The sequence below is a fragment of the Benincasa hispida genome, chromosome 5, assembly GCF_009727055.1.
Source record: "Benincasa hispida cultivar B227 chromosome 5, ASM972705v1, whole genome shotgun sequence".
Lineage (NCBI taxonomy): Eukaryota > Viridiplantae > Streptophyta > Magnoliopsida > Cucurbitales > Cucurbitaceae > Benincasa > Benincasa hispida.
This window is the reverse complement of record NC_052353.1, coordinates 40,053,160-40,066,001: the sequence shown is the minus strand read 5'-3', so window position 1 is coordinate 40,066,001 and position 12,842 is coordinate 40,053,160. Positions and strand designations below refer to the sequence as shown.

Sequence of the window (12,842 nt, the reverse complement as noted above, 5' to 3'; positions counted from 1 at the left end):
TATAGGATCCCCCGCTCGCATGTCTCCACATGAATGATCAGGATCAGACCATCTGTAGCAAGTCACAACACTTATAACTATTCTACAAAGCGGGCCACATTCGTAGCGTTATCAGGATAAGGTTTCCCTCATCTATCCATATATTACATACCATTTTGGTATCACTTAAGGCATGATCCGCCTGTATGTCTCCATATACCTGCTTAAGTTACAAACGAAAACCAGGGATCTTAGTTTATTGGTTTGTAGTAAAGCAAATAAAATATCCAATGTTCATAGACAAAAGTGAAAAAAATATCATATATTATTACATCACAAGCGTTTGTTCGAAACGTTTTACAAACTACAGGACCGAACGAGAGTTTAGGGCATCATCCCCAATATTTTGTGAATCCTAGCATATGTTAAGAATGCATGAAAAGAAATGCAACTACATGTTATTAATTGTGAAGCATGCATGTGACTGATAATGATGCTAGAATTTCCCATGAATGTTATGTGTCCAATGTACCGGGTACCGCAAGTGTAGAAGGTATCCGAGGAAGTGCTAAGGTGTTGATGGTACTTAGTAAACTCCACATGCACGTAGGTAGTTCTTTACGCGAGATCGAAGTATGGGTCTCCTAGCCACAGTCTTCATTAAAGGACCAAAGTATGGGTCTCACGGCCTTGAATGGACGTTGGGAGCTTGAGCTATGAATTCTCATTCTCAACTTAGGTTTACTAGCATGATTGATTATAATGCTATGATTAATGTATGATATTGTGCAAGTTTCTTGAGGTTATTTCCAACATGTTATTTATTTTACATTTAAGCATATGAAAAGTTCGAGAAGAAATGTATTTCTATGCGTCACTCAATGGGCAACCAGCTCACAGTTTTCAAATATTTTTCCATTTACCAGGTAGCGGTAAGTACTCTCATGGTTGAATCCTCTGCAACTTACCACCCAAAGTTTGGAGACCTTAGAGAGGAGCTTAGGTTAAACTTGTTTTGATGTACACACTCTTGGAAAGGAGTTAGGGACTTGTGAGACTTATTAAATTTTTGGGACACATGTTATTTCGGTCATCTTAATTTTGTCGGACAATTGTTTATTTGTTTTGGAATTATGATTAAGACTTGCACTGTTCTATTGCATGGACATGTCATTACTAAGTCGTTGCATATTCAGGTTTAAGCAGGTTCACTTAAGTTAGGTAGTAAGTGCCGGCACCTAGGTCGGTAACTACTGTCGTCATGTCCTCTTCCGATTTCAGAGGGTAAACTGGGAGGGGGTGTGACATTGGTTCTCTTTGTTAAGAGTTCTTTTATGGGGACCATCTCCCACACAAAGCCTTAATGGCTCGAGGTATTTTCTAAACTTTATAGATGACTTTTCTAGGAAGAGTTGGATATACTTTCTTAAAACTAAGGACCAAATTTTTGGGAAGTTTAAATAGTGGAAACCTATGATAGAATCCCAAACATCTAAAAGGTTAAAATACTTTAGAACCGACAATGGGTTTGAGTTTTGCTATGAATACTTTGACAAATATTGTAGTGAGAATGGTATAACTAGGCATAGAACTATGAGGTATACACCTCAACAGAATGGGGTTGCTGAGAGGTTAAATAGAACAATAATAGAAAGGGTTAGATGTTTGCTTTCTGATGCTATCCTAAGTGAAATCTATTGGGCAAAAGCTGCAGCCCACACAGTGTATACCTTGAATAGGTGCCCTCACACATCTCTAGAGTCACTTACCCCTGAGGAGAAATGGACTAATCATCCTCCTAATCTAGAGAACCTCAAGTTCCTTAGATGTGTAGGGTTTACTCACCAAAATAAGGGAAAGTTGAAAGCCAAAGCAGTTAAGTGCATGTTTGTAAGCTTCACAGAGGGTGTCAAAGGATATAAAATGTGGCATCCAGTAGAGAGGAAGTTCGTAATTAGTAGAGACACCACTTTTAGAGAAGAGAAGATATTTATGCAAAAGGAGAAAAGGCTTGAAGATGAAGGCGAGTCATCCACCACAGGAATTGAGGTGAAGTTACCTACTGAGCAATCAATAGAATCTAACCTACCTAGTGACACAGAAGAAGTTAAGGAAGATGCAGGGGAACAAGAGGAGACTGTAAATGAGCAGCCTGATTTGAGTCAATATGTCTTAGCTAGGGATAGACAAAGGAGAACCATTACCCCTCCAGCTAGATATACTGAAATGAACTATATGAATTTGGTTTTAAATGCTGCTGTGGCTCCTACTAATCAAGAACCAACAACCTTTGAGGAAGCTATAAGTTGTGTTGTTGCAAGGGATTGGATAGAAGCTATGAATGAGGAAATGCATTCACTAAAAGTGAATGACACTTGGTCTTTAATTCCTCTGCTTAAGGGTTATGAACCAGCTACCTCTAAATGGGTTTTCAAACTTAAGGAAGGTGCATCCTGTGAAAGAAAAAAAAAAAAAAAAAAAAAAAAAAAAAAAAAAAAAAAAACCAAGGTATAAAGCAAGGTTGGTTGTAAAAGGGTTTACTCAAAGAAAAGGAATAGACTACTCATAGATTTTCTTTTCAATTGTCAAACAAACCTCCATAAGACTTCTTTTATCCTTAGTTGCTCAAAATAACTTAGAATTGTATCAACCAGATGTGAAAAAAGCCTTCCTCCGTGGACATCTAGAAGATACTATCTATATGACGCAACCTAAAGGATTTAAAGTTAAAGGGAAAAAAATCTCTATTACTTACTCAACAAGTCAATCTATAGGTTAAAACAATCACTAGGTGCTTGTATAGAAGGTTCAATGACTATATTTCTAGCATTAGATTGAAAAGAAGTTCATTTGACATATGTGTTTATGTAAGTACAGGTATAAGAATACGGTTTACCTACTCATATATGTGGATGATATGTTACTGGCAGGTAGGTCGAAGGAAAATCTAACCCGTGTTAAAAACCTCTTAAAAAGGGAGTTTGATATGAAGGACTTAAGAGAAGCAAACAAGGTCCTAGGAATTGAAATCCTAAAGAACAAAGAGGAGTCTGTTCTAAGCATCGATCAATCTAACTATTGTGAGAAAAACCTAAAAAGGTTCAATATGAGTGATGCTAAACCTCTAAGCTTATCTATTGCTCAGCACTTTAAGCTATCCTTAGCTAACTCTCCTAAAGATTCTGACAAGGAACATAAAAAACAAATGTCTGTCATACCCTATAGTCAAGAAGTCGGAAGCCTAATGTATTTAGGGATTTCTACTAGACCTGATCTCTAATATTCAACTTGCCTTGTTAGTAGATATATGTCTAACCCTAGTAAGAGACACTGGAAGGCTACTAAATGAATCCTAAGATACTTAGTTTGGTCTAAAAACTCAAGACTAGTCTACCAAAAATTAGCTGAACCAAACTTAGAACTATGTGGATATGTGGATGCTGACTATGCTGGTGATTTGGACAAAAGAAGGTCCCTAACAGGTTACATATTCCTTTATGGTCCTAATCTAATCAGTTGAAAAGTAACATTACAACCTATAGTAGCCTTATCTACAACAGAAGCTGAATATATGGCTTTGATAGAAGCAATTAAAGAGGCATTGTGGCTTTAGGGATTACTGAAAGACTTTAGAATAGATCAAAGAGTGGTAAAACTCTAATGTGACAACCAAAGTGCTATCCATTTATCTCGAAATCCACAATACCATACTAGAACTAAACACATTGATATAAAGTATCATTTCATCAGAGATAAAGTAGAGATTGAGGAAATAGAAATCCTAAAGGTTCACACATCAGACAATGCAATTGACATGTTGACAAAGCTTGTTTCAAAGCTTAAAATGGTTAAATGTCTAGAACATGTTGGTTTCGATCTTCCAGACACAGGGTAAACAGAATGGTTAGAATTAGGAAGATCAGAAGATTGCAAGGCATTAAAGTCAAGGTGGAGAATTTGAAGAAGTCGTGACTCAAATACCTCAGCTAGTTTTTTTTTTCATAACTTTATTTTGTAACGGTCTATTGGTATATGTTATAAATACCACTAATCAGAAAACAAAATAGAGCAAGTTCATCATTTTCTATTTTTTTGTAAACAAACAAGTTGTACGCAATCTTCTAAGTCAAAAACAACTTAAATCTTCCTGTGGACGTAGGCATCTGGGCCGAACCACGTAAACCTGTGTGTTTCTTCTTCTTGTATTTATCTTCTTTGTTCGATCGACTGTAATCTTTCTGTAAATCGTGCAAAACAATCTTGCCTTCAAATCGTATCAAATTCCAGAGTATTGAATTGAATCGTGCATCGATTTCGTCTATCAAGTAGCTTCGAATCAGTCATTTCTACCTTTGAGTCATACAGAGTAAATATCAAGATTCATCGAGTAAGATCGAGTATCGTTCAACATTAATCGAGTTCCATCGAGGATTGAACAGAAACTCGTCAAGAATAGAGGAAATTCGCATCAAGCATCGAGTATCTAGCATTGAGGATTTGACAGAGTCTTTCTCAGCCATTTCTTCATCATCTCAATATTGATCTTGAGTAACTGGCCTAGAGAATATTGAATAACCCAACACATTTCATCCTGTAAAAAACCCTAAATTCTTATTTATTGTTATTATTTAATTTGAACTCTTTGTATGTTAAGGTTTATAGGTAATATCAAAGAGAGAATATGGAAGGAAAAAAAAAAGCACTCTCAAAATTGGAAAAGGATCCAACAATCTTTCTAGTCATATTCTTTTGAAGAGGAAGGGACAAGAAGTTTTTTAAACTTCTCTAACAAACTGAAATTTGATTCTCATTAATGTATCCTATAAGTCAAGCAATTGAAAATCATATCCAATGCAAACTATGGATCCATTCTCATATCTTCCACATAAGTATAAATTAACAAGTTACATAACATATTCCAAAAAATATTAAAATATAGAAACAAAAACCACATTCAACTTTTGAAAACAATTCCAGAAGATTTTATAAAACATTAAATAGACTCCCATGCACAATATGAAATCAAAACAGATTTGGAAAAAAAAAATACCGATGGAGAAAAATTGCAACATAAGGCAAAATGTGTGGGTAGATATGGAGCAAGGATTAGAGATTTGACTTGTCAATGCACAAGTGAAAGTAGTTAGGGCATTTTAAAAGGGTCATCGAAGAGTACTCTGATGGTCTTCTCAAATGATTTGGCACCGCAAAACTCCAAACAATTATCAGCCCTAAGATATTTAATTTCCTTAGTTGTCTGATTTTCTATCATTAGTTTTCATTCCTTACTTTTCAAAAAACCAAATTTTTCTCTTTAGAAAGTAAATCCAAATTTATCTTTAAAAATCATCAGTTAAGGATAAGATATACCTGGAGCCATTTAGTAGAATGTTGTGCCTTTGTGAAACTATATCTTTTGGCTTTCCTCAACACACATTGCTCACAAAAAGTCTGTTCCTTGCTTATTTTTTTTAGGTAGAATGCCCTATTTTGATAAGGCTTCAAGTCCTTTAGAACCAATATGTGACAGCATCTTATGCCATAGGTTAGCCTCAGTCAAATCTGATGAAGTTACTATATTAGCTTCATTTAGCATTTGAACTCCTCTTACAATGAACAGATCATTTACCTTTTCTCCAACCAAGACTACCTTAGAGTCCTTTAGGACCGCTAAACTTCCACCTTTTCCCCTATATTCATATTCTATAGAGTCAAGCATTCCTAGGGAAATTAGGTTCCTTTTAAAAGAGGAACATGCCTTACATTCCTTAGTAGCTTTATTATCCCATCTTTTAGTTTCAATGTAACTGATCAATACCAGCAATTTGACATGCTTTATTATTCCCCAAGTAGACTCACCACTAATTTCTATGTAAGTGTTGAAACGAGATTTGAAGGGTGTCATATGGTAGATGCATTCGGGATCAAGCACCCAATCATGTTTTACTAGAGCATCAGTGTAGATTAGGAGCTTTCAACAAGGGATCCTTAGATTGTTTGCCCTTGGCATCTTTTTCTTTTTCTTAGTTTTTTCTTTTTAAAATAAAGCAATCTTTGATCAAATGACCCTTCTTTTTACAATACTTACACCCCAGTTTTTGTTTTGACTTGCTTCTTCATTTGACTGTTGTTTTTCCATTTTTGTTTTAATTAGAAGTAGGTGTGGCCTTCACAAAAGGGCCATTTCCATTGGGTTGATCCCTCTTTATAGCTTGCAGCTCAATTTCTCTTATTTTAAGGTTTGATATTAATGAATTTTCAGTTATTGATTCTCTGTCATACTTCAATGTACTCTTCACCTCTCTTTAGGATTCAGGTAAGGAATTTAGAAATACATAAGCCTTATTTTCATCCCCTAGTTTTGCACCTAGACTTTTGAATTTAGATGCAATCTTCTGGAACTCATCTAGGTTGTCTGATAAAGATTTAGAAGGATCCATCTTATAGGTGAAGAATTTTTCCTTTAAGTACATTTTGTTTGGGAGATCTCTTGTTGCGTGCAACTCTTTTAACTTGATCTAAATCTTGCATGTTGTTTCTTCTTCGGTTATCTGCCTTAGAACACTATCACTAAGATTCAAAATTAGTGTTTCATATGTTGTGTCAAACCCCACCTCAGATTACCCTAGGACGGACTACGATGACAAAAAACCCCGAGTGTAGAGTGGAGTCTATTGTCAAACTTGCCTTGAACTTGAAACTTAACTTGAACTAAATACCTTGTTTACCTACATGTAGCAACAAATTGGTGAGTCAGGTGGTAGCTTCTGATGCATTAATTCCTAATGAAACTCAAGAGCAACTTGGTGAACAAACATTTTGGAAAGATTGAGCTAAAAATGCCCAGTGAATGGTGAAATTTTCTAGGAAAATAACTTGAGAAAACTATAATCATACTAAATATAAATTTGAGGTCTTGAAAACATATATTAATCTTGAGCATATGAAAAACTTGAGAAGTGTCGTACAAATAAAATATGAGAATTATATTGCATCATAAACACGAACTTGAAAAAAAAATACATCACCAAACTTGTACTCAAACGTAGTCATACTATATACGGAGGAACTCAATGTATATAGTAGAGAAACATGGTCATATTATACATCGAGTAAGCTCCAGATTCATAGTAGAGCAAATGTGGTCATACTATCCATGGAGTAATCTCAAGTAAATAGTAGAGCAAACGTGGTCATACGTGCACACAGAGCAGCCCCACAAGACAAAACATACTGATACACGGTCCAAAGCCTATGTGTGTGTCAAAGTGGGTCCACAATGAAAACGAATTGAGATAGTGTAATGAAAAATCATCATGGGTACAATGATTTAGTGGTTTGAAAAGCACTTCAAACTTAATACATAAAATTTGTCACTTTTGAAAATCCTATGTTCACATAATTCATAAATCATTCTAAAATCATGATTATTCTTGATGAATATTTTATAAATCTAGAATTTCATATGAAAACGCATTTTTTCTAAAATACTTTTAAAACATCAAATCATATTAAAATGTGAATTTACTTGAAAATTTCGTAAACCTATTTTGGAAATATTTCAATTCTTTTAAAACTATACATCATCATAATTTTCATAAAATGTCATAATATTTAACTAATAACATTTGCTCTCTCCATCTAAACCTTCATTCTCCTTCAAACCCAGCTGACAAAACTCCCATAACTCCTCCATTGTTTTTTTACTCATCTTCTTCATGGCTCCAATAACCATAACCTCCAGCTTGCTATGCACTCCCTCACCAAAACTCTCAAATCACCTTGAAAGGCTCACATCAATTTGTTTCCAATCGCCGCCCAATTCTCACCCATGTTCTTCCAACATCATTTCCACTCATTCCCCTTTTTTAAACCAATAACTCCTCCTCGGTCCTTTTTCTTGGCTTCATCGGACGAAAATATGTACTTAGTTTAATTTTTCTTTATATTTTTTTTTTCTTTGCCACGTGCTAGGTCATAAAATACCCCACCAATAAACCCAAACACATGCCACTATAGCACGCTTCTCAAAATATATTTCGACTGAATTATCAACACTCTCATTTGTTTAAGTCTCGTTTGATAATCATTTGATTTTTTATTTTTATTTTTGAAAATTACGCATATTCCATTCACATTTCTTACTATGATTTGCATGTACAATAGTTGAATTCTTAGCCAAATTCCAAATTCTAAAAAAAACTTTTTTTTGTTCTCAAATTTTGGTTTGGTTTTTTAAATCATTGGTGAAAAGTGGATAACAAAGGAAGAAGTTTAGAGATGGAAGTAGTGTCCATAAACTTAATTTTCAAAAACAAAAATAAAAAACAAAATTGTTACTAAATGGAGCCATATGTATTTATTTTTACTTCAAGTTCAATTTTTTTTAATAGAAAGACACACCCTTGCATTTTAATATTTTCCCCTTTTAACCCTTAGCTTACTATTCTTCTTCAATTCCTACTTCCCTTTTTAACTTCTTTAATTTAGTTTTTATTTATCTTCTTTATGTAAGTGTATAATTCAAATGGACATTACCGGTGGATTTAAATTTCTACAATTAATATGTTAATAGACCATGATAGAAGTATATATATATATATATATATATATATAGAAGTATCAATAATAGAATCATAAGTAAATATTTTTAAAAAAGGAAATATGACAGATAGAATTATTAATGATAGATTCTGATAGAAGTATATATAGATATCTAACAGTATGTTAGTAGACCATGATAGAAGTATGTAGAAGTACAATTGTTAGAATTATAAGTTAATGATTGATTTTTTATAATAGTATGTAACTGATAGACTCTGATCAAATTATATGTGCAGTATGCTTATTATTATTGGTAGACTCTGTTGAAAACAAATATCAAGGTGGTTACATATAAAGACAAAGCAATCAATTTATTACTAAACAAAAACCTCATACAAATAAAAAAATAAATAAAATAATTATATCAGTAATAGACTTCTATCACTATCCATTAATGATAGTAATAGAATCACTGATAGACTTCTATCATTATACATCACTAATCTAATAGATATGATAAAAGCCTAGAAATGAGTTTTAAGCTTAGGGTTTAGATAGTGATATTTTCAATAGATTGGAGGTAAATTTTGCTATATTTGTAATTAATTTTAAGTTTGGTTGTTTTTGCTTAAATACATAAGGAGCCCTGAATTTTTTTTATAATACTTGAAATTTTTTTCAAAAAATACATATCATCATTGAAATTTGATGTTCTAAAAATGTGAGACTTCCACAATTCCGATCGATGGTAATCCTAAAGAAATATGTCCAATCTTTTGAAAAATATTCATCGACACACATTGATATTTTATAAAATTAAAAATAATTGACATCCACATTTTATAAATTATTTTTACCAACTTTCCATAAATTCTATCTCTCACGTTTCATTGATATCAACGCCTTTAAACCCTGGATGATAGAGATTATTTTTATCAACTTTCCATAAATTCTGTCTCTCACATTTCACTCATGCCAACGTTTTAAACGTTGGATCACATAATAATCTATTAAAAGAAATTGAGTTTGTCTACTTCAAAGAAAAATACTTAGGTCCGGAAATATCTTATTAAATTATCCTATCAATAATGTGACAAATGACAAATTATTCTTATTTATTTAAAAAAATAATTATTTTTTAGTATGAGTGATTGGAGGGAAAAACATAGAAATGTGTACATCTTAAAATACATTCAAATATTATTTTTTTAAAAAAATTGTCTTATTCAAAATATGAAAATGCAAACAATTTTCAATCCAACCCATCCAGCATACAAAACTCTATCCCATCTTCCTCAAACCTCAGCAAACCAAAAATCCTAAAACAGACACAACCAATGACTTCCACCATGGATTCCCTCCCCCATGTCTTCCTCGTCAGCTTCCCTGGCCAAGGCCACATAAACCCCATGCTTCGCTTTGGCAAAAAACTCGCCGCCTCCGGCCTCCTTGTCACGTTTTCCACCACAGCCTACCTCGGCCGCGACATGAAGAAGGCTGGCAGCATCTCCGACACACCGACCCCTCTCGGTCACGGCTTTCTCCGCTTCGAATTCTTCGACGATGGCCGCACCAACGAGTCCGCCCCTTCTACCTCCCTCTCCTTCGACCAATACATGCCGCAGCTCCAGAGTCTAGGTTCGATTTCTCTACTCCACATCTTGAAAAACCAAACCAAAGAAAACCGACCAGCCGTCTCCTGTGTTATTGGAAACCCTTTTGTGCCTTGGGTGTGTGACGTGGCCGACCAACTCGGAATCGCCTCCGCTGTCTTTTGGGTCCAATCATGCGCCGTTTTTTCCATTTATTACCACCATTTTAATGGCTCAATCCCTTTCCCTTCTGAAACCCAACCAAATCTCGACGTTCAAATTCCTTCTTTGCCTCTTCTAAAGCACGACGAAATTCCAAGCTTCTTGCTTCCAAACAACTCTCTTCATGCCATTGGGAAAGCCATTTTGGGGCAGTTTTTGAGCCTCTCGAAGCCCTTTTGTATATTAATCGATACATTTGAGGAGCTCGAGAGCGAGGTGGTGGACTTTATGTCGAAAAATTTTCCGATTAAGGCGGTGGGGCCATTGTTCAAACATTGTAGTGAAATTAAAACGAGGATCTCGGGGGATTGTTTGAGAACTGATGAATGTATGGAGTGGTTAGACTCAAAGCCAAAAGGGTCAGTGGTTTATGTGTCGTTTGGGAGTGTTGTTTATCTGAAACAAGAACAGGTAGATGAGATTGCTTATGGACTTGTAAATTCTGGGTTTTCCTTCTTGTGGGTCTTGAAACCGCCTGTTTCAAGTCTTGGGGGCAAGCGCCATGTCCTTCCTAATGAGGTTTGTAATTTTCCTTTTTTCTTCTTTTTTCTTTTTTTTGATAAATCATAAAAGCCGTCCTTCAACTTTGTCTTTGACCTATAACCTGAAAATTTAGATTATTACATTGTTTTTAGGTCGTTGTCAGACAAATCTAAATCTCGATTTTTGTTCAAATATCTAAAGGATTTGTATTTTCTGTTAATTTTGAAATGTGTATGGAAGTTCAAGTAATATGCCAACTTTTAAAAATATAGGGATATTTTTTAAACAAATGACAAAGCTCAACAATATTTGTTATAATTTCGCCTTTTTTCTTTTTAAAAAAATGGGCCTTTTTAAATATAAAAAATATTTAAAATATTTACACTCTATAGCAAAAAATTCCAACACAACAAAACATTTTTTAACTTTTTACTATAAAATGTAAATATTTTTAGATTTTTCTATTTATAAGAATTAGCAAAAGAAAAAAAATAGTTACATGCATCTTAGGCTATACTCATCTCTTGAAACATTTTTCATGTGAGCATAGAAAACTTTTCATTCTACCCTTCACTTATTGATTGCCACTTCAACGTACTTTTAAAAATAGTATAGCTTTTACTATAATAAGAAAAATACTGAAATTTCTAATATGAACAAATAAAGTATATACTCTTATTGTACTAGAAATTTTCTTACATCTCTTTGTGGATTTTATCTAGTTGTCCTAGTTCTAAATTCTCCTTATTTTTGTCTTAAAATATATATATATATATATATATATATATATATATATATATTATTTTGTGAATTTAGAGTTGGATGCATAAAATGTAGTGATATTCCTCGAGATATAATTTCTTTCTTGACAACATTGTGAGCTAAGAGGATTACAGTTTAGGTCTTGAGTTTGATAATACATGTTTAGGAATGGCAAAAAAATTTATACGTACAGGTTCTCGACCTAGTCTACTGGGTGGAAAATCTCTGATTTAACTAGGTACGGGGGCAAAACCAGATATTTAATTTGTTTTTTAGTGTATATATATATATATATATATATATATATATATATATATATATATATATATATATATAGTGTTATTCATTTTATTTTATATTAAATTTAATTTCAAAATATAATAACTCTAATTTTTGTATTAAATTTACAATAAAAAATGTTAAAATGTTTTTTTTTTCAATTATTCATAACAATAATACTAATTTGTTACACAAAATAAATAATTATTAAAAATGTGACCTAACAGAAATTAAAATCTTAGATCACCCTAATAACAAAAAGGAAAACCAACAAAAATTAGACCAATAGATTATCATAAATTCAACTTTTTTTTCTTAACTCAGATTCTTTCTTCTCTTATAGGTTAAGGAAAAGGCCGGCGAGAGAGGGAAGGTGGTTCAATGGAGTCCACAAGAACAAGTACTCTCACACCCATCAGTCGCATGTTTCATGACACACTGCGGTTGGAACTCGTCGGTGGAGTCGATCAGCTCCGGCGTGCCAGTGGTGGCATTTCCTCAGTGGGGAGATCAGCTCACCAACGCCAAGTTTCTTGTTGATGTCTTCGGCGTTGGTCTCCGCCTTTCTCGTGGTGCTGGAGAAGACAGGCTAATCAAAAGAGATGAGATCAAGAATTGCCTTAAAGAAGCCATGGAAGGACCCAAGGCGGTGGAGATAAGAAAGAAAGCCTTGGAGCGGAAAATAGCGGCGGAGAAGGCGGTGGCTGAGGGTGGGTCCTCCAACAGAAATATCAAATACTTTATTGATGAGATAAGGAAACGGTCTCTTGGTTGTTGTCGGAATCTCCAAGTTTGTCCCTCTACTACCTAGAAACTTTCTCTCTTTCATCATCATTTTTTTTCTCTTATTGTCTTCTTGTTTTTAGTTTAAAAACATGGATTGGTGTGATAGAATTAAACTTTTGATCTTTTAGTCGAGAGTATATTCTTAAACTAAATGTAACTTTATAAAAATAATATCCTAACAAAATGTATGTATAT

The 12,842-nt window shown here is 33.8% G+C and overlaps 1 protein-coding gene across 1 annotated transcript; it reads left to right on the top strand.

The window, feature by feature from the left end:
- Positions 1 to 9,779: 9,779 nt before the first annotated feature.
- Positions 9,780 to 12,774, top strand: LOC120078254 (gallate 1-beta-glucosyltransferase-like). Its single transcript, XM_039032478.1, has 2 exons — positions 9,780 to 10,856; positions 12,205 to 12,774. The coding sequence occupies exons 1-2, from the start codon at positions 9,861 to 9,863 to the stop codon at positions 12,670 to 12,672; spliced, it is 1,464 nt and encodes a 487-aa protein (XP_038888406.1). The 5' UTR covers positions 9,780 to 9,860; the 3' UTR covers positions 12,673 to 12,774.
- Positions 12,775 to 12,842: the final 68 nt, after the last annotated feature.